The sequence below is a fragment of the Triturus cristatus genome, chromosome 2_1 (genome assembly GCF_964204655.1).
Source record: "Triturus cristatus chromosome 2_1, aTriCri1.1, whole genome shotgun sequence".
NCBI lineage: Eukaryota > Metazoa > Chordata > Amphibia > Caudata > Salamandridae > Triturus > Triturus cristatus.
The window spans coordinates 734,530,523-734,553,599 of NC_140581.1; the positions used below are offsets into that span (position 1 = coordinate 734,530,523).

At 47.7% G+C, this 23,077-nt stretch overlaps 1 protein-coding gene across 1 annotated transcript in view; it reads left to right on the top strand.

The window, feature by feature from the left end:
- LOC146865805 (zinc finger protein 474-like) overlaps positions 1–23,077 on the top strand; it is a 290,824-nt gene that overhangs the window by 16,299 nt on the left and 251,448 nt on the right. The window contains exon 2 of the mRNA XM_085632666.1: positions 7,627–8,934. Within this exon, the coding sequence (XP_085488792.1) occupies positions 7,849–8,934 (1,086 nt within the window). The 5' untranslated portion in view covers positions 7,627–7,848. The remainder of the gene's footprint in view (positions 1–7,626; positions 8,935–23,077) is intronic.

The window sequence follows — 23,077 nt, forward strand, 5'->3', positions numbered from 1 at the left end:
ACCCCATCGCCATGGTCGAGTGGCCGGTGGTCCTCTGATTGGACTTGCGGAGCCCGTGGGCTGAAGAGGTGAGGGGCAGGGAGTCAGCGACTCCGTTGAAGCTCCGGCGAGAGTTACTTCAGGAGGCAGGAAGAGGAGGGGGCGGGCCCGGCCTGGAAGCCGCCGTCCTCTGATCACGTGAAGAGGGGCCGAAGCGCCGCCCTTCGCCAAGAAGAGTGAGGAAGTCTGCGCCCTGTATTGGTCCGAGGGGGAGTACGAGGAACACCCAGGGCCCCAACTGAAGTTACCGCGACTGGCTGGTAGCGAAGCCGTAGCGGAGGGGGCACCGGTCCAACAGTTGTGGGGGGGGAAACCTGTAGAAGCTCCCAGAGACTTGCCATCCATAGGGGAAGGAGTCCTCGCTAAGGAACAGACCCGTCTCTCATGTTGTGAGGGGACAGCAGCTCCATTCCGGCAGAACACACGGAGCGGAGGACAACGAGACTGTACCGTAAGCTGGGCCTGGTGGTGAGGGGAGGGGGAGAGTAAGTGCTGTGAGGCCCACAGCTGAATTCAGAGTGCGTGTAAATATACCCGTTAATGTTATTTTCTTGGAAGCCGAGACCCCAGTGAGACAAGCACAGACCTCGAGGAGATTAGTGCCTATGCAACCTTGATATGAAATGAACTGCTTGAAATGTCATTGATCTCTAGCGCCAGGACTGTTACCATGGCTACATTAAAAAGCATTAGTAATTGATATTTAATTAAGTGGCTGGGGGACATCCGAGGTGCTGTACATAGGCCTAGGGAAAGTAGTAAGGGGGTGTCAAGGTAGAAATAACATTCCCTGTGGAGAGGTCAAGTCATACCTAGAACTGCCAGACTGAAATGTGACAGGGGGTTAAGCTTTTGTTTTTGAAAACACTGTTTGAAAAGTTTATCGTGCACTGTAAGACTTAATGTTGAAAACCCTGATTGAGAAAGTTTATCGTGCATTGTAAGACCTAATGTACCGCAGGAAAGAGAGAAACGTCCGAATGTAAATGTAAGGTAATGGTTCAGGTGGTAATGTCAAATTGCAAACTGGTTTTGACCAGAAACAAAGAAGATAAAGCCTAGTGAACCTTACACATAATCGGTGTAGTGTCCTTTTTGAGTGGGGCTGCGCAAGATTGTGAGCTGGGTAGGATGCAAGCCTGAGAAGCCAAGCGAAGATGTAAGCCTGTTGACCTGAGCCAAGCTACCCTTAGGACAAAGGTCCAACAGGAAGGCACAGCAGTTCTTTGAAATTTACCAGGCATTTGTTTCCTGAGGCCCACTGGAGGGCTTTGAAAAATATGTAAAGTAAGCAGCTGCGCGGACAACCCACTGAAGGGCTTAATTTGTTTGCCTGCAAAACTATGAACACCTGCACACACTACCTAGCACTGTATCCCTTGTGTATTGTACCACTCCCAGGTACACCTAAACCCAGCATATGCATTCAACATTTGTATTCCGAACAGCATTACATCCTTCATGTGTTGGACCATTTGGAAGCACACATACACCTTGCATATGCATTAAAACGTACACACACTGCAGAGCAGTACATCCTTCAAGTACTGTACCATTCACAGGCACACATACACCAAGCCTATGCATTTAACATGCCCAAACTGCACAGCACTGCATGATCCTTGTTCTGTACTCTTCCCAGGCACACATACACCCAGTGCAGGGATACTACTCTTGCCCTGCACAGCCATTCACATCAGCCCGATGTAGGCCAAGTGGTGTTTAAGCACACAATAGTGGAGCTTTAAAGTGAGTGAGTCTGTAGGCCTCATTCCAGTGCCACATGTTAACAAGGATCTGTTCATTACTACTGACCACTACACAGTATGCTGCCACCACCGTTGTCGTGCTGCTTAACTCCTGGTGAAGGTGGTAGCTTTCCACCGCTCTGAGTGTAGTGCTTTGGGTGCCCCTCCCGATCCCACAACACTGCAATCCATGAGACAGGCATATGTCATGGTGCACATGCATGGTCCATGTTCGCCTATGACAGCAAAGCCAGCATTAGAGATCCAGACTTTAGTACAGTTGGACACTCAGGGCAGGGGTGCACATCCATAACCAAGCAGAGGACTTTTCCATCCCCAACAGCATGTTTGCAAACATAAAGAATAAAAATAGACTCTCTTGTGCAAAATTAAGCACATCAAAAAAGCTGCAAACATGAATGTTAGAATTAGGGGTCTCTAGTTGGCAGAGGTAGGTACCTTTAACCAAATAGGGACCCTTGCGTCTAAGTCAGGGAAAGGGGATTACACTACTGGATAACCCCTGCTCACACCCTTGGTAGCTTGGCATGAGCAGACAGGCTTATCTCAGAGGCAGTGGGTTAAGCATTTGTGAACACATACAGTAATACCGTGAAAACACTACAGATGGACACCACACAGGTTTTATAAAAATAAGTATTCTTTATATAGACTTAACACAAGACCACAAACGACAAAAATCCACAATACAGTACTTAAAATAGACTTAAAGATGGTAGAAGTCACTTAGTTCAAGTTGATGATAAATGCAACAAAGTTCTCACAAAAGTACCTGGATGCGTAATGCAAAACAAACAAAAGGTTCGCAGGCATGGCGATGCGAAGGTTCCCTACTTCGGGGAGACGATGCGTCGCGCCTCAATGCTTGCGCAGAGTAGGGGATGCGTGTTGGTCCTTACCGGAGGGGAGGTGATGCGTTGATTCTCATACTGCGTTCTGGTTATGATGCGACAAGATGGCACCTCGATGCGATGCGACAATCCGTTGCGATGCGATAAGATGGCACCCTTGATGCAACAATGTGAAGACAATGCGTGCACGCCCGGCGCCTGTGCGCAAACTCTGTAACTTTGGAGCCGCGACAGGCCCTACGACACGCTTCTCCGGTGATGCGACGGCGACCTCTGAGGCGGCGACGCGCTTCTCCGGTAATGCGTCGGGTAACAGCTTTGACGAAGGCACGCTTCTCTGGTGATGCGGCGGCGACCTATGCGGCGGCGACACCCTTCTCCGGCGATACAATGGCAACAACTGCGACTATGACACGCTTTTTCTTCGTTGAGTCGCGCTTCCAGCTCCCAGTGACACACAGCAAGGAAATTCAGAGGGGAGCTGGTGCTGAAGTCTTTTGTCCCTGAGCCTTCAGCAGGAGGCAAGCACAAGTTCAAGCCCTTGGAGTAATATTCTGCAAGATGATGAAAGTTCTTTGAAAGTTCCTTCTCCTCTCCTTGGCACTGAAGACACCAATGTAGACCAACCCAGCAACACAGCACACTGGCAAGGGGGGCAGTTCAACTCCTACAGCTTCCTTGGTTCTTCTCCTTGGCAGAGGCTTGTCTTGTTGTTCCAGAAGTGATCTGAAGTCTTGGGGTCTAGCTCCCCATATTTATACTACTAAATCCTTTGTCCTCTGAAGGTATAGGGGCCTGTACCTAGCCCAAACCAGTTCTGTGCAGTCCTGGAGCACTTTGTTTACAGGACTCCTTCTTTCCTTTTACAGTGTGGGCCAGGGACATCATACGCACCACAGGAGGTGGAGCCAGCATTGTGGAAGGCATTCACAGCCCTATTCAGACCTAGGTGCGACTTCTCCCACCACTCTACATGATAGATAGCGATATTGATTTATGGAATGTATGCTTGTGTATTAGTGGCGTGTTGTATACGTATACAGAACTTTGTATCTTGAGCTAGAATTATGTAATAAGCAGGAGTGCACTGTTGAAACATAAATTCTCCAGCTATGAGCAGCACGATGTGAATCACTTTTATGGATGTGTTAAAGATGCATTGAGTGACCTTAACAGAGCAGATATTAAAATTACAAAGTTTCCTGTGTAATAAATGATTTTATCATTGATGATACTTTAGCTCTGTAACTGAGTATAGGTGATGATTTAAAGAAAGATAGAAATAGGGAAAGTGATGAAGGAGTCAGTACTTTTTTTAGGGAAAGTGATGAAGGAGTCAGGCATTTTGGTGGAAAGGAGATGCTCTGTGATTTTGAATTAGAAGGCAGTATTGCTTAGGATACAAAACACTGAGGCCATTGATGGATATATTAACCTGTGTTCAGAGTTGAAAAAGAGTTTGTAGAGGTAGAACAACCTTCCACATTGATCCACTGCTAACACGTTGTTCCATATTTACCAGTCTTTTTATTGTCTGTCTTCAGGGTACTATTTCCTGTTGCTCTGATTTTGTGCTTGTTCCTGTGCTATTGTATGTTTTTTTTCCGCTGTTCTGATTACAGGTCTTCTATTAGTTCCTACTCTTTATTCTGCCTTTTTTGACTCTTTTTTTATTCTCCATTTGTCACTTTACTTGTGGTTGTTAAGTGACTCCCTATAATCTCTCTCGTTCCACCACCTTAGGATTCCTTTCCTCTCTACTTTTTTCAGCCATATTGGGTGAAAGGATTCTGTAAACAAGACTTTCGTTTAGCACTGTATTCACTATGAATTATGTGTAGAGGCGCCATTATCATAACGCCTTGAACACTCCCTACTTAAAATGTGTATTCATTAACGCCCGTTCCTGGGCCAAACATCCACTTTCGACATTTTAAGTATAAACAACTGTGATCTATTTCTTATTACTGAAACCTGGCTTCAAGACAGCACAGCTAGTAAGGTGCTAGATTTTATTCCTCAGTATTACTTTTTCCTAAAACTCAACTGCCACTTGTATCAATAGCTGAAGCAGATACACTTATTACATATTTATCGATTTCTGACAAGTTCCCTTTAACTCTAACGCTCATATACCGTTCCCTGATATCTCGTATAGCATTTCTGCCATTGTTTTTTTTAAATCTTCTGGTGTTTTCTAGCAGCAGTAACAATAAATGCCTGATACATCCTAACTTTCATTTTGTAGCTAAAGAAGACACTATTGCTAATAAATGTATAACCCACATTTGAGACTGCATTCTCACCCATTTTGGTAATGCTCCAACTCATTCTACAAACCACAAATTGAATATAATGTGGGCCTCTACTGATCTGATTACTCAGTTTCCATTTTACCTTTGATCTAGGTAGGTCATTATTTAATCCCTTTTGAGGTTACAAATTCTGGCATTACTTTGTCTGGCCAAAATTTGAATAAATCATACATGGAATGGTATAACGTTATGTTAAATCAACTAAACAATACTTTGAAAACTCTTCTTACTTTTCAGCCATGCATCCAAATTCCTTAATTGGACTGCATTCATAGCTGATCAACAAAACCGTAAAACAACTATTCTCCCTGGCTCAATCAGAATTTCTAGAGACTTAACCTACAAGTGAGACGGGCCGAATGTAAATTGCAAACAAAATATTAAGAGGAATGTAAAGTTCAATATGAAATTAAACTAGCTGCATATAAAATTTCCATCCATAGTACATGCTCTTCATACTACAACAACCGAACAGATAAACTTTAAAATAATAAGAGAGTTGGTCGATGCTCCAGCTACAACAATACTTACTCAACAATTCTCTGACACAATATTTCAATGACAAAATTATGACCGTTCATCGATCTGGAAAAAAAACCCAGGGTTTTCTAAAGTAACTGTGTAATAACAGACATAAATAAAAAAAATACGTTTGAATGAGTCCTTTTGGAACTTTTCTTTTATTTCTGGCCATTCGTTGATCTATTGAAACCTAGTCTTTAGATCTCTCCAGCCAACCTAGTTATGCTCATTCTCTGTTGGTCTAAACAAATACACTCCAGTTACGTCTGATGATATTAGCAGCCTTATTAAGAAATATAAGCCCTGTGCCCCATCAAATGCAATTCCTTTTCACATTGTACAGATGGAGCCACCTTCCATAAACTAAGCTATACTGTAAATTGTCAACCTTTCGCTTACCTCTGGGATTATGACCACTGAACTAAAACTAAGTATAGTCCGGATGATTCTTAAAAACCCTTTCTTGATCTTGGAGTACATTCTAACTATCACCCTATTACTTTGCTTCCCATCATCACTAAAATCTTTGTAAGTGATGTAGCTAGTCAACAGGCCACCTTCTGAGAGACTAACAATTTATTAGATGATGCTCAGGTAGTCTTGCATCCTAATAAAAGTACTGAATCTGCTCTTTTAGCTTGTCTTTTGGAGAGCCACAGATGATTTCACCACAGTTGTCCATACTCTCCCAGACTTGTCAGCATCATTTGACACCGTGGATCATATCATATGGCTTCCAGATTAAAACGTTGGAGACCTAATGGTATTAAGGAGACCTAATGGTATTATATTGGCATGATTCTCCTGTTTTCCAGAGAACAGCTCTCATTAAGTCCTCTTAGGCAGCATAATAGTTCTTAATTACCATTTCCACTGGTGTTCCATAGGGTCTATAATTTCTCCCTGTCTATTTAATATTTGCATGCTGCCACTCATGAAACCTTATGGTTCCTTCGTCTGTAGATTCTATACTTAGGCTGATAAAACACAGCTAATGATTTAAATTAAGTGGAGCCTCAGCCTCAAATACTCTATCAGATTAGCTATGTAAAACCAAGTCCTGGATGGACCATATCTGGCTCCAAATAAATATTGACAAAACAAGCAACTTGTCTGCGGCAATGGCCCTTTATTGTGGTCATCCTATTTTTCTCTTGATTCTCTTTGACCTTTCCCAAGATCTAAAATGTCGTGAAGAGCCATGGCTTGATTTTGGATAGTAACCAGGTCTGTACATAGTCTGTTCCTGCTTTTCTGGATGTGTAAGCTTTGTCCTGTTCTAGCCTTGCTTAACCTAGAATGCATTAAAAACCAAGTGCTATGACTAGATCAGCAAACATGCTAATAGACCCGAATTTTGAGGGCAAAAATGGCTTTATTTTAGGTATCTCCCAACTAAAATTGCATCTGCTTCAGTGTAAGACAATTAGGAAAAATCTTTCCCCTGGTATTTGTTTTCAAAACCTCCCATTTCCTAGTTTGAAATGTTAGCATGCAGGGATGAGTAACTGGTCCACCTCCCGTTTTTTTAGCCATCTTCACTGGCTTCCTGTAAGAGTAAAATGTCCTTTAAAATACTGCAGTGTGCACAAATGTTTGTACGAGCAAGTTTCTGAGTTGTACGAGCACTCTCCTGACTTTCTGAAAACAAAATCTCAACAAGTTTCTTAAGTTCTTCCTTTGCTTTTCTAATCAAGCAATCCCCATTGAAAAAAAATTCAGTTACTGCACCTCATCTGTAGAACTCCTTACAATAGAGATAAAAAATCATCTTGTCCCATACTCTTTCTAGGAAAAAAATTAAAACTATTCTTTCTTATAAATTGCTTCTCTTCATCTTCCAAAGATGGTTAGTCACAAGTGCCAAGAGACCTTTTGGTGTGTTTTGTGCATCCTAAATGTTATAAACATAAAATAATATAACATAAATGGAACAAATAACTTGTTCAAGGGATGCATACAGGTATTTAGGGGTAAAGCAAATTACTCAGAATAGTTAAGTTATATATTATTGAATGGTTTTGTTACCCAAAAATGTCCTTCTGGTGAGCAGTGCTTCTTGATTGGCCATACCACTTTTAAGGAGACAATATTATTTTTAATTATTTCTCTTTGTTCATTACCTTCTAGGTAAAAATGTCATATTCTGATTGAATACCTCGCTCAGGACTTTCTGTATTTTATGGCATCTGCCTTTAAAGAAAATGACCTGCCTCGATTACCCTCACATTTTTACCCATGAGGAGAGATCAGTAACTTTTAATGGAACAATGTTTCATAACACGCAGACCAAATAGAGGTCATTAGGAGTTCCACGTACAGCTCATGGGATCCTATTGGATCAATTTTTAAATGGACAGATTTGCAAAGAAAGGTAGATTAGTCAAATATAATCTCACAACAGCCTCAGCTGATGTGGGCTTTAATTTTCCATCCAAACCAACAACCTCATCTACTACATCAAATCTCCACAACACAAAGGCAGAAATTGCCCCTTCAGAATTGTCAGTTAAAAGCAGGTGCAGACAAAAAAGACCAGGAACAGCGATATTATCAAAACGGTCAAGCACAAACACAATGTCACAAAATCAGACAAATCGGCCAGTCATACCACCAAAGCGACCTGGATTCAGAGTGTGCTACATTTGTGGTAGAGAATTTGGATCTCAGTCCATTGCAATTCATGAGCCTAAATGCCTGGAAAAATGGCATATGGAGAATGAAAGTTTACCAAAGCATCTAAGAAGAAAGTCACCAAAGAAACCAGAGCCATCTACTGATGGCTCACACAGTGTTAGTGCTGAAAATGAAGCTGCTTGGGAAAGTTCCAAAGCTCAACTGTTGTCTTGCCAGAACTGTGGTCGCACATTTCTTCCAGATCGCCTCCTTGTGCACAAGAGAAGTTGTAAACCTATGACTTCAAAGTCGGGTTGCAATTCTGTCTCCGAAGCAATGTCATCAAGGAGTACTAACACTTCGCAAGATAATTCCAGTGCACAGAATCTCTACAGTTCTCAGAAAGTTCCATTAAAACCTAAAACTCTTGTTTGTTACATTTGTGGAAGGGAATTTGGTTCTAAATCTCTTCCTATCCATGAGCCAAAGTGCCTTGAAAAATGGAAAGTTGAAAATAAAGACCTACCAAAAGAACTCCGTCGACCTGTTCCTCAGAAACCTAAATTGGCTCAGTCTGGAGAAATTAACACCAAGGAGCAGAATGAAGCAGCTTGGCAGAGCTTCAAGGGTCAGCTGGTTCAGTGTCCAAACTGTGGTAGATCCTTTGCACCGGACCGCCTTCTTGTTCATCAGAAGAGCTGTAAAGTTAAAAATATGGGAGCAAACATCAAGACAATATCCATCGACGAAGGATTTAGTAAGAATATACAATCTGGCATGAGTTTACCTAAGAATGGTGCTGCAGCTCACCAGCCTGATAAGGTACTATTTCATTTATCTTGTCTTTTTCGCTTTTTGTAGCACTGATTATGTTTGTTTATTTATTTGTAGCACTGACTGTGTTTGTTTATTTATTTCGTTTTTTTGTATAAGGACAACAGGCTCTGTTTTAGCCACGTCGTAGGACATTGTAAACAAAGAATAAGGCACTGTCATGTTCATATATTGGTTGAAAAGTGCTACTTTTTCGGTTTTGTATAGTTTGATAGGCTTCTGAGCAATGAAATATGTTCAGTCGACTGTTTTCATATCTGCTACACAAAAGAGGAGTCTGACCATCTGCCATCAATCTTTTTGATGTTCCATGGAGACTTGTGTCTCACTTGTATGGTGGTATACTTCTAGACTCGCTGCACTATATCTTTATTAGTTGACACTGAGTGATTAAATCCCATTCAGTGTTGTGCCTGCAATCTTAATCCAGTCCTTGAGCCATTTTTGGTAGGATTCCATATTCTGCCATATTATAATCTGTAGTTAGATACAGGAGAATCCGAGGTGCTTGACAGTCTTTTTGAACGGTTGAAAGAAAAGCTTTTCTAATGCTGGCTATTGCAATTTCCATCCTCCTCAAAGGTCTGCTGGTGAGGTTTCATTTATTCAATGTGTTGTTTTGGGACTTCCTCTAGCAACACTTTCCTAGAATAGGATAGGTTTGAGATATGTCCTCAGTGCGAGAGAACTACAGGATCAACCATATGTTTTTTCAAGAGTATAGAGACAACCACTTGATTCAAACATTTTGGTGCTATTCCATTGTTTAGGGATGCAGTGGGTTATACTATCTCCTCAGTTCCCCTTCCTGATGTCACTGGAAAGAGGGTAAAGGGACCAAAAGACAACAACTTCAGAAAGCCACATTTCAACCAGAGAGTACATGTAATCAGTTTGTATGCACCACAGGAGAAGTGTATACACTGCACATATTTGTCACTGAGTGGTGCTCGGAGAACTGAGGCACTTGATAACCTCTTTGAAGCAAACTCTTTTCTCTGCATGTGTTAAGTAGTCAGAGGCACCCATTACAGGATATTTGGACAAGTCTAGTTTGTTGGAAGCACTTTGATACAGCACCATTGAGAGAAGGAAGATGATTTTGTCCGTCTGCCCACATGCACATTTATTTTTAGGAGAGATGGGCTAGGAGGCAGACAATATGCACACGAGCATGGGAACTCTTCTGAACTCACAGTGACTCCAAGGTTTACTTTGTCTACTTTTAATATTTAAATATTGTACATTTGGAAGGAGGTGTACTGTTATGGCTCAGCATTTCAATGCATGGGACACTTATCTTAGACCTAGCTTCTTCTGGCTAAAGGTAAATGATTTAGGGTCTCATTTAGAGCTAGACACTTATGGAGAATGGTCAAATATTATTTAATTTCCTGACCCGCTACCTCTCGATTTCCACATCTCATGTGGAGAAGGGAACACTGCTAAGGTCCTCATTATGGGGTCCATTGGGATGGCGGGCGGACACCGTAACGGTAAAAGGGACCGCCCGTCATAAGTGCGGCTGTCCCACGAGTGAAATTAGGATGCGCCCGCCAAACTGGTGGGCGCATCCCGCATTTTTCACATTGCGGCGGGCGGTGCTGTCAGCAGCACCCGCCGCAATGTAAAAAAAGGCATGTTGTGCATTTGCATGCACAACGTGGCAGGCAGCGCGCGCTGCCTGCCACCTTGTGCATGCAAATGCAGGGGGGTACCATAGGAACCCCCCTATGTGCACCCCCACCCCCCCAACACCCTGGGGGCCCAAGCAAAGTCAGCGAGCCTTTCCATGGTGGCAATGCCGCCATGGAAAGTCTAGTGACCGCCTGCATCTTAATATGGATGGCGGTGTCTGCAACCATGTCAAGCCCCTTTTCTGCCCGGTCGACTCGTCGACCGGCGGACGGTCTTTCCGAGGTGAATGTTAGTGGGCGGATCGCCACTGCCATGCAGGCAGTGGCGATCAGCCCGCCAACATAATCGCCCCTATGAGTGGAGCTCATTTTACTGTAGGGATAGCCTGGGGCTGGTATCTGTAAAATTCCAAGACTCGTAACGGCAGCCTGAGTTTCCAAAGGCAACACCTCATTGGCACCACAATATGAAACATCCTGCTGTTGGGCCTATTGCTAGAGAAACACTGGCATAACAGCATCAGGAAGACTTTCTTCCCTGACCACGACTGCAGTGCAAGGTATTACAGTCCCAAGCAGAAAAAACAACATAGGTGCCGATTCCGATCCTGGAAACATTTTCCCCGTACGAATCGTATCCGGATTTTTTTCCGTACGAATCGTACAAGTACCGTACAAACTGGCAAGTACGATTCGCATGGGAAAAAGTCCATACGAATCGCATTGGGAAAATTCCCCCACACGTCCTCGGGTCGGAAAAAGTGTCCGACACATCCCCGGACGATTTACCGTACGAATCGGAAAAATGAAGTCCGACCGCGCAAGTACGATCAGTCCCGTCCTTTCGATTTTACAACCGTATGGAAGAAACACCGTCCGGACCGAACTCCCATAGCAACCATGAAGACATGTGCCTGCATACGCGCCGAACACCCCCCAGCCCCCGCATGTACGTGCCGTCCCCCCCAGCCCCCGCATGTACGCGCCGCCCCCCCCAGCCCCCGCATGTACGCGCCGTCCCCCCCCAGCCCCTGCATGTATGCGCCGAACCCCCACCCGTGTACGTACACCCGTGTACGTACGGACCGTACCCCCACCCGTGTATGTACACCAGTGTACGTACGCACCGTAACCCCACCCGTGTATGTACGGTGCGAACCCTGGCGTTCGCGCCGTACATACACGGGTGGGGGTACGGTGCGTACGTACACTGGTGTATATACACGGGTGGGGGTACGGTTCGTACGTACACTGGTGTACGTACATGGGTGGGGGTTCGGCGCGTACATGCGGGGGCTGGGGGGGGACGGCGCGTACATGCGGGGGCTGGGGGGACGGCGCGTACATGCGGGGGCTGGGGGGGGTGTTCGGGGCGTACATGCGGGGGCTGGGGGGGGACAGCGCGTACATGCGGGGGCTGGGGGGTGTTCGGGGTGTACTACGGGGGCTGGGGGGGTACGGCGCGTACCGGGCCCCCTATTCCGCTGGCATCGCGGCGTACTTAGCTTTTCCGCCACTTTTTGGGTGCCGTAAAAATATTGCCGTCCGGACTGCTGTCGGCTCGAATCGTACTTCCTGGTTCGTGAAACGCAGCCGGAATGCGTCCCGACGTCACGTGGGCGCTTTACCAGATCACATTTGTATGGATATTTTTGTCAGTCGGTGTTTTTTACGGTTCGTACAGAAATGGTGTTTCCGTGCGAATCGTACTTGCATGTTTGTAATGTTTTTTCCCCGGGTACGAGTCGGACGGAGAAAACACTCCGACCGACGGTTCGTACCCGGTTTCTCCAGGATCCGAATCGGCACCATAATACCTCATTCTTGGGATAAAACTCCAAGATCATCAGGGGCATTTTTTTTTTTTTTCAAGGCCTCTCTGCTTCTCCTCCTTTCACAATTTTTCAAAAGACCGAGTTGCTTTTAGAGTGAAGCCATTTTTACTGCCTAAGGTGATATCAGAGTTACATTTATCCCAGGTGTTATCTAACCATCTTTTGATCCTCCTCCACACCTTCCTAAGAAGGAAAAAAGTTAGCACAGGTTACATCCTTGGCAAGCCCTGAGCCATTATATTCATAAATCTTTAGGATTTAGGCTAGCAGATAATGTTTCTGTGGCATATCAGGGACCATTTAAGGAGAAGATGGATGCAAAGCAATGTTGATCCCACTGGATATCTTTCTGTATTAAACACTATAGTTTCCTCCTGAAGAGCTTCATTCTCATTCAGACTTACCCAGGGGTATTTTTGATCTGGAAGCAGCAATCTGGGCTGCTGCTTTATTTTGTGAATCACTATTTTTTAGATGATTATCTTGGATCTTTTTCCCAATTTGGCTGGGCCACTTTGCAAACATTTCTGTAGATTTATTTCATTCATATTTCTCACTATCCAGCCAGAAAGCTGCAGTGGGACAGGTTTAAAAATGAATCTGCTGGATCCAATATTTGTTAGAAGAACAAGTTGCCTACCTTCAGTATTGTTCTTTCTGATCTTGATTACTACTCCTGCCGATTCCATACATCCACCTACTTTCCCACTAGAGGATGAACGGAGTTTCCAACCTTTGTATGCATGTCTGTCACCCTTTTTTTCTGTCTGCTTTCTCCATAACCTCAGAGGGATGTGGAAAATATGGCATCAGTGGTGCCATGACTTCTATCTATTTGTGATGTTGCTTCCGGCACATACGCAAATCAAATCAAATAATAAAATATTTTAACAATATTAATTGAATGTATACACACTAATGTTTAAAACACTATTTCGAAAACAAATACCTACCTTTTTTATTTCTATTTAATAAATGTATATATTTAATTAATATAACAACTTTTACATATTTACAAAAGTTACATTGTTTATTATTACATTTACAAAAATAATTATTTATAATTTATGCCACATGATATATAAAATTAAAAATGTCAAACTAATTTAATGTGGTTAGTATTCGTTACTAAGGGATGTTATTTTAATCTGTTTCGCCTGTGTTTTCTGTTTGAGCGTTTTGCAATACCAGTGATTGACCATATGTGGTGCATTTGAGCCTGTTGTGATACCTTTAAGCCTGTAGTAAATTTAGAAGTGTGAATTTCAATTGTCTTACTTTTTTGTGGGTGTGTGTTTCTGTGTTAGCATGTCCCTCCCAGACCCCTCCCATTTAGCAGTAATTATTCTTCATGTTCCCCCACACCCACTGATCCCTCCCACATTTACTACTAAAATATTTACCAAAGTATGCAAATATCTCTACCACTGTACCATAGATCTCTGCACCAAAAATGTAGTAGAGGGGTGGCAGATGTCTCCGGCCTTAGGTTTGTGAATTGTTGACAGGATTCTGTTATTTAGCCATTAGGTGCCGCTCAAGAAGGCCCTATGAGATCCAGTCATTAGACTTGACCACGCAAGTACATTCACCAATACAAGGCACACCTTGCTCCACATTGCAATCCAAACCGGGTTTCTCAGTTACCATCCTACTGCCTCGTGGTACATGTAGTCTTGTTGCCAAGCCTTCCCCGATCATATCCCAGTAGTGTTATTCGGTTTTGCGTCATAATTCCTGACTCCTACAGATGCACTAATTCATTCAGACTTGTGTTCTTCACTTGTCATATGCTCTACTCCATTCCGCACTCTGTTGCTGATTTCCCTGTACCGCTCTGTATGCCTGCTGGTTTCCTTAGTCTTCCCTCCTCCAATTTCCTCTGCTGCTTTCCCTTTATTGGCGGTTCCTTGTACCTGATTTATAATTCACACCTGGCTCACTATCTGCACCAGTGCTCCTCCCCACCAGACCTTTGCTCCCCCACTTGCCTTCAGCTATTTCTGCCCTGGATGCTGAGTTTGCAGCGGCTCACTACTTTTCTGCTCAAGCCCTACTTGTTCCAGTTCTGCCTTGCTGCTTTGAGTCCAGGCTTGTTAAATGCTAAGTTGTACCTTGGTTTCCATTTGTTTCAGGCGACCCTTACCCCCACCCCCCTTTGTTGCTTGGCCTCCCTTATCCTTGTTCTTTGTTGCTGCCACCCTGTCTCATTTTTTACAACTGGTTTTAATTCTGTCTGCACACTCCATGTCCTGCCATAGATAGTATGCTGATTCTGAGTCTTAGATTCTTGTTCCTTACCCTGTTGTCCTCTTTCAGTCCTGCACCTTGTTTGTTTGTAGCTTCCCCTTTGTGGCTTTCAGTGTTTTTATTCCTGCAGACTAAGGGGCTCATTATGATGGCGGGTGGACATCAGTCCACCCGCCATCATAGCAGTGCTGGGACCGCCCGCCAGTTGTGCGGCGGTCCCACAGCCCAATTAGGATGCACTCGCCATACATCCTGGCCTTTTAACATTGCGGACAATGCTACTGGCTGCATCACCGTTCGCAATGCCAAAATGCCACGATGTGCACTTCCATGCACAACGTGGCAGGCACCACCCAGTGCCTGTGACCTTGTGCATGGGAATGTAGGGTGGTACCATGGGTACCCCCCCAGTGTACCTACACCCTCTGCCTACACCGCAACGGGTCCCCAAACCCAATCCCTGCCAGCCTTTCCATGGCGGCAGCACCTCCATGGAAAGGCCTCTTCCAGGGCACATCATAATATGGTGGACGGTGCCTGCTAGGCACCGCCACCATATTAGTGGCCCTTTTCCGTCTGCCAGGCAATCGGTGCGATGGCCTCCGGCGGAAAAGCGGCGGACAGACTTTGCGTCCGCTGCGATACCCACCACCATCCCAATTTGACAGTGGGTAAAATGCTCAGTGATGGCAGAAGGACTGCCACTGCCGGCCCGCGGTGGCAGTCCTGCCGCCATCATAATGAGCCCCTTAGTTCGGTTGTCTGCCTGTTCTTGAATCTGGTCCTGCTTTTCCTGTGCCCAGTTCCTGTTTTCAGTGTACCTTGCCCTTGTTTGTTGTGTTGATAGCTGATAGTGTGTTTATTGTGCTATGTTTGTACCATCATCTTTCCTTCATATGATTTATTAACTGTATAGTTTTGTCTTTTCAGGCCTTACCCATTTTGGTTTCCTTGTCTTTTCCAGTTTACAGATTATGCCTGTAATTTAGTTTACCTTTTCTTTACCACCTTTCAGGTATTGCCTTGTTAATACTAAACACTTTCTCCAGAATTGGCTTTCCTTGAAGAGGAGAAACTCTTCTTGTCTGTCAAGTTTAATTCCGAATTCCGCAGAGTCATTCGCAGATTGCTAGCCCCACCCAAATGATTCTCAAGAAGATGTTTAGATCCAAGAAGCCAATGTATGTAGGCAGGAGCCTACTGACAAAGCATAACAGTTCACAGTCTGCCAGAAAGAGACATACACATAGGTTTAGAGCTGAGAAAGAATTAAAGTTAATGTGATGAATATTTTCCCTGTGGGTGACTGACCATTCCATATTAGATTTTGATTGTGTCTGTAATCCTAACCCACACCTAGGTGCCGATCCGGATCCGGTAAAAAAATTCCCCGTACGACTCGTATCTGGTCTTTTTACTGTACGAATCGTACAAGTGCCGTACAAACTGCCAATCACGATTTGCATGGTAAAAAGTCCATACGAACCGCATTGGGAATTATTCCCCACACGTCCTCGGGTCGGAAAATGTGTCCGACACGTCCTCGGACGATTTACCGTACAAATGTGAAAAGTGAAGTCCGACCGCGGAATCACGATCCATCCCGTGCGTCCGATGTTACAACCGTATGGAAAAAACACCGTCCGCACCAAACTCCCATAGCAACCATGGAGACATGTACCCGCATACGCGCCCAACACTCCCCCCAGCCCTCCTATGTACGAGTCCAATCCCCACCCGTGTATGTACACCCGTGTATGTACGAGATGTACCCCCACCCGTGAATGCATGGAGCGTACCCCCACCCCAACCGTGTATGTACGACCAGTCCCCCCACCCCAACCGTGTATGTACGATCCGTACCCTCACCTGCGTATGCATGGAGCGTACCCCCACCCCAACAGTGTATGTACTACCCGTACCCCCACCCCAACCGTGTATGTACGATCCGTACCCTCACCCGCGTACGTATGGAGCGTACCCCCACCCCAACCGTGTATGTACGACCCGTACCCCCACCCCAACCGTGTATGTACGATCCGTACCCTCACCCACGTACGTATGGAGCGTACCCCCAACCCAACAGTGTATGTACGACCCGTACCCTCACCCGCGTACGTATGGAGCGTACCCCCACCCCAACAGTGTATGTACGACCCGTACCCCCACCCCAACCGTGTATGTACGACCCGTACCCTCACCCGCGTACGTATGGAGCATACCCCCACCCCAACCGTGTATGTACGACCCGTACCCCCACCCCAACCGTGTATGTACGATCCGTACCCTCACCCGCGTACGTATGGAGCATACCCCCACCCCAACAGTGTATGTACGACCCGTACCCTCACCCGCGTACGTATGGAGCGTACCCCCCACCCCAACAGTGTATGTACGACCCGTACCCTCACCCCAACCGTGTATGTACGACCCGTACCCTCACCCGCGTATGCATGGAGCGTACCTCCACCCCAACCGTGTATGTACGACCCGTACCCTCACACGCGTACGTATGGAGCGTACCCCCCACCCCAACAGTGTAAGTACGACCCTTACCCTAACCCGCGTACGTACGGACCGTACCCCCACCCCAACCGTGTATGTACGGCCCGTACCCACACCCACGTATGTATGGAGCGTACCCCCCACCCCAACAGTGTAAGTACGACCCGTACCCTCACCCGCGTACGTATGGAGCATACCCCCACCCCAACAGTGTATGTACGACCCGTACCCTCACCCCAACCGTGTATGTAGGTACGACCCGTACCCTCACCCGCGTACGTATGGAGCGTACCCCCACCTAAACAGTGTAAGTACGACCCGTACCCTCTCCCGCGTACGTATGGAGCATACCCCCACCCCAACCGTGTATGTACGTACCGTACCCCCACCCCAACCGTGTATGTACGACCCGTACCCTCACCCGCGTACGTATGGAGCGTACCTCCACCCCAACCGTGTATGTACGTACCGTACCCCCACCCCAACCGTGTATGTACGACCCGTACCCTCACCCGCGTACATATGGAGCGTACCACCACCCCAACCGTGTATGTACGTACCGTACCCCCACCCCAACCGTGTATGTACGACCCGTACCCTCACCCGCGTACGTATGGAGCGTACCCCCACCCCAACCGTGTATGTACGACCCGTACCCTCACCCGCGTACGTATGGAGCGTACCCCCACCCCAACCGCGTATGTACATACCGTACCCCCACCCCAACGGTGTATGTACGACCCGTACCCTCACCCGCGTACGTATGGAGCGTACCCCCACCCCAACCGTGTATGTACGTACCGTACCCCCCACCCCAACCGTGTATGTACGACCCGTACCCTCACCCGCGAACGTATGGAGCGTACCCCCACCCCAACATTCTAAGTACGGAGCGCGCCCCAGGCCCCAACACCAGCACCTTCACACAACATCGCGCATGTACGAGTCGTACCAAGCCAGACACAAGGACAGCACTGTACAGCAAAATGCCCAAAGTACACACCGTACACACGTTAAAAACGCACGTACACAACCAGGACAAAGCAAAACAACACAAGAATACACCATTCGAATGGCACAAAGCCACAAAACATGTCCAACAAGCACAAAAACAACACATTCACTGACCTGCAACTGCCAAAATCCCAAACAGAGGCCCAAAACACAACCACTCCTTATAACACACCCACCCAAACTTCAAACACAGCCACACCCACTAATGGACCAATAAAAAGGGCCCACACACACAAACCATGAGCCTTTGCAACAGACTCACTGCTGCCAGACCCCACAGACAACCTACAGCACCATACTAGAACCTTAACTACACCTTACACTTGCACACCTTCACACACACACCTTCACAAACACCCCCTCATCACATTCACACAAACACCTGCACAACCACACCCACACACCCACAACCATCCACACACACCCCCCCACCATCCACACCCACACCCCTCACCATGCCCACTAACAAGAATCCAAAGTTCACTAGCCGAGAGTTGGAGGTCCTTGTCGAGCCACACCTCTTTGGAACATTGGTCAGACAGACCAGCATTTCTGAAAAAACAGCCATGTGGCAGACGATTGTCGATGCGGTGAATGCTGTTGCGGACACCAGAAGGACCAGGCAGGAATGCCAAGCCAGGTGGTACGATCTGCGGAGGAGGGTCCGACAAAATGACCGACGAACACAACCAGGCCAACGTCACTGGAGGAGGGCCGCCCCGCAGACCCGTACAATACCATCCCTGGGAGGAGAGGGTGATGGCCATACTGCCGGTGGTGGCAGTGGACGGATTAGAAGGACTCCGAGACCCGGGTGAGTACACAAACAACTCACCTCACATGGGGGAACGTCATCCACAACCAAACTCACAAACAGGCACGCAACCACCCCAAGCTATCGCATGACTCAACCACACTCCATGAACACGCACATGCCACTGGCGCCACCATGCCCCATGCACCCAGCTGGACAATGCCAAGTCACAGGTCACAGAAAACACCAACACAAGACACGGTAAGCCGGATGGCGGGAGTGTGGGCCACAAAAATCACATAGTGCAACTCAGAAGCAGACAACAATGCCCCCTGCCCATATGGCCTAGGTCACGGCCAGACAAACAGTGTGTCCCCACACAGGAAAGACTTGCCAGCAAATGGCGGACGCCTTGCATTAACACATGGGGGTGACGGCACGTTCTTGCACATGACAGCAGCTAATGAACAGCCAACACTGTGAAAGAGTGGCAGCACACACCACCACAGCAGCAGCGCAGACACAGACACTACACCCAATGGGTGCCTGCAGATCAGAAACAAACTCACATCAACAATCCAAGGGCCATTCAAAGATCTGCTAACAGTGTGTGCCCAGGAAGATGGGCTGAGGTGACAGAGGGTGACACGCAGAGGGAGGGAGAGGGGGACAGAGAGGGAGGGAGACACAGGGAGACGGACAGAGGGAGGAGGCTGACACACAGAGGGAGGGAGAGGGGGACAGAGAGGGAGCGAGAAAGGGACACACAGGGAGAGCAAATCAGCCTTGTGGGGTGTGGGAATGTCTGCTCGTCAGCAGGTGGACTGCGTGCATGTAGACAAGGGTGGCCAGTGCCAGAACCCCCCCTCTTCTCCATGGCAAAACACAGGGCCATGTCACAACCTGTGCACAAGCACAACAACAGCTACCTGCATTATCTAAGTGTGTGGAACCACTCCATGTGCCCACGTACAGTGCAACACGGAAAGCGCCAATGCATGGCTCGCCACACCTGCCCACTCCACTGCTGACTGCAGTCCCAATTGATGCAGCAAGTAAAACTGTGCCACACATAGGTAAAGTCGCAAAAGCTGTGGCCAAGGGACATACCCATGCACAAGTGCACTGTGAGTGGAATGCAAGACATATCCAAATTCCCAGAGGAAATGTGCCAACTTAGAAACCAATGAAACATGGATGTTGCATGGAACAAAATTAACATTGTCTCTCTCACACACAGGTCAACGTCTTGGATCACCCCCCAACACTGGGGGGGAAGACTCACAGGACCCGGCTCGGCGGGATGACGGAGCCACCGGCAGCGACGACTCTCACCACTCTGTGGACGAACCCGACCCCGACCAACCTGGCCCCTCTGGTGTCCAACGACCTGCAGCACCTGCGTCAGGTACAACTGGTCCAACCACCACCCCCACTCCTGCCACATCCCAGGAGACACCCAGGATCCCTGCCCCACCACCACTATGCAGCCAGGCTGGCCAGGAGGGACACGGTGTACCGGGCACCCAGGAGGAGGCAGGTGACAACGCCAATGCCACCCCTCAGGGGTCCCGGAGACCCGATGTGCCCACAAGGGCAGGCCAGGTGCAAGTGGGCAGGGGTGGTGGGAGTGGAGGACGGCGGAGGCGCGAGCCTGACCTGTTGGCTGGGGAACCGGTATATTCCCATGTCCAAAACATCCTGGACACATACCGGCAGGACACCACGGGCATGGCCCAGGTTGTGTCCATCCTCGAGGAGATCAAGACCCAGCAGGCCCAGCAACATGCGGAGCAACATGCCTGTCTACTGCAACACCAACGGCGGATGGAGGACAGACAGGCTGAGCTCGTGACGGTGTTCACGGGAATTCACAGTACACTCCGTCGGATAGCCGACAACATGGGCAACCCTCCCTGTGCCAGCAGGCGTAGAACATCACCACCCACAGGGAGGGATGAGGAGGAGGAGGAGACATCCGACGGAGCATCCCAAACATCATCACGGCTTGCTTCTGAGGGTACCCGCAGGAGGGCGGGTCGTCCACGGAAAAGACCGTGAGGGTCAGCGCAACAGCACCATCTCCCAGGACACCTGGCCTGGCACCTGGCCCACTGGACCAACAGCAGCACAGCAGCAAAAGAAATTCTCTGCCACATGGACTTGCTGGTCACTGTCTGACCAATGTTGACAAAGACTGTGGCATGGACTCTGAGGATTTCCAATGGCAAGGACACCAACTCCCCTAGTGAACTTTGGATTCCACACACCCGGAAAGCCCCTCATGTCATACCCCCCCCCGGTACCCCAACCAAAATAAAAAGTTACACCATAAAGAGAAGATGCCTACCTTTTGCATTATTACCTTACATGTGTCTTGTAAAGTCTAACCATGCCTGAGTTCTCATTTGACTTCAACCATCCACACCCTGGGGCCTGAGTCTGGCACAGGACACACATGGGTCACATTGTATTAGGCAAGACAGACATGGAGCACCATACACACCCGTGATGGGCCCAACCAGCTGAGGGGGTGGCCGCACAACCGTGCCGACAGACATTTTGAGTACAGCGACAGCCATGCGCAGAGGTCAGGGATCATGTGGAGTGTCCTGTGGGGCACCCAGGTATGTGTGGACAGGTGGCAGAACCATGTCCTGCAAGCTTGAGTCAGGTGGATGCAGAGAATGGTGGCCTGGCCAACGTTGGATGCATTGGGATGGCACATGTCACAATACCCACACAGTCATGGACATCATGCACAATACACAGTCTAATCCCACACAAACAGCTTGCATCTTGCCACTCTACACATAGACACATAGCCACTATCACGGAAAACCATGCCAGACATGCCGGATGCACCGTGGCAACACACCAGCATTGACTGAGAAGAGGCACCTTGGAGGCATAGGGACACCTTTATTAGTCATGTATTCGGGATTGCAGAGGCAACTCGGAGTACACATGAACGGTTCATGTGGAGTAACATGTGGGTCCAACACTGGAACCCCCCTTCTGCAGCACAAATGCGTGATAGCCATGGAACTGGCACACAAGTGTCGGCTAACAGCTAAACACCCCCTGCTGCTCATGGAGAGACTGCCATACACCATTGATCCGCTGATGTGGAAGTCCCACACCATGTCAAGCCAATGCAAACCGTATGTGTCCGAGGGCAGCGTAACACACATTGATGCCATCATCACATTCCACAATCCCATCACTGATGACTGTCAACAAGTCTGACCATCTATTCCGGTGTACCCAGCTGCATGTCATGTGTACCATGGTGATGCGACATGTCTGCAGAGGAACCAAACATCGACAGGGACAGTGTGCACACATCGTAAACAACTGCCACCCCCAATACACCCCTGATGCATCCCTTACCCTGAGGAGACTTCCAAACTTGTCCGTGCGTGTAACGCTGAGTCAGCACACGATGACGTGTCCATGAGGAATAGCAGTGCCACAACAATGCAACCAGAAGACGGCATGCGCAAGTACCTGGGGAAGAGACACACACAAGAAGTCAGCCACAAAAAGCACAGCCACTTGCATGTGCATGTACTCGACACATGTAAGGATGACAACATGCTAGGTCACAATTATGACTGGGGAAATACACATCACTGGCACCATCACTCCAGTGACACATCCAGACACACCTCTGACTCACGTGCCATACATGCAGATGGACACACACATCGCAACACATGCCACACGGGGACCAATGCATGCACACACAGACACTGGTACTCACCACTAAGCAAAGAAGTCGCGTATGAGCCGAGTCCGGATGTCCTCTTGCGGAACCACATCCTCCACATCACTAGCCCCATTGCCAAGACCTTGGTCCTCCACGGGTGGATGGTCCTGATCATCTTGATCCAGGATGAGTGGCACAGCTTTCTCAACTGCCATGTTGTGCAGCATGCAGCAGACCATGAAGATTTTGCAGACCTTCGCCGGGGCATATGGGAGGGCGCCGCCGGTCTTGTGGAGGCATCGGAATCGGCTCTTCAGGAGGCCAAATGTCTCTCTATCACTTGCCTTGTCCGGCCATGGGCGGTGTTGTAGCGGAGCTGGGCCGGCGTGATGGGGTTGCGGAGAGGTGTGATCAGCCATGGCAT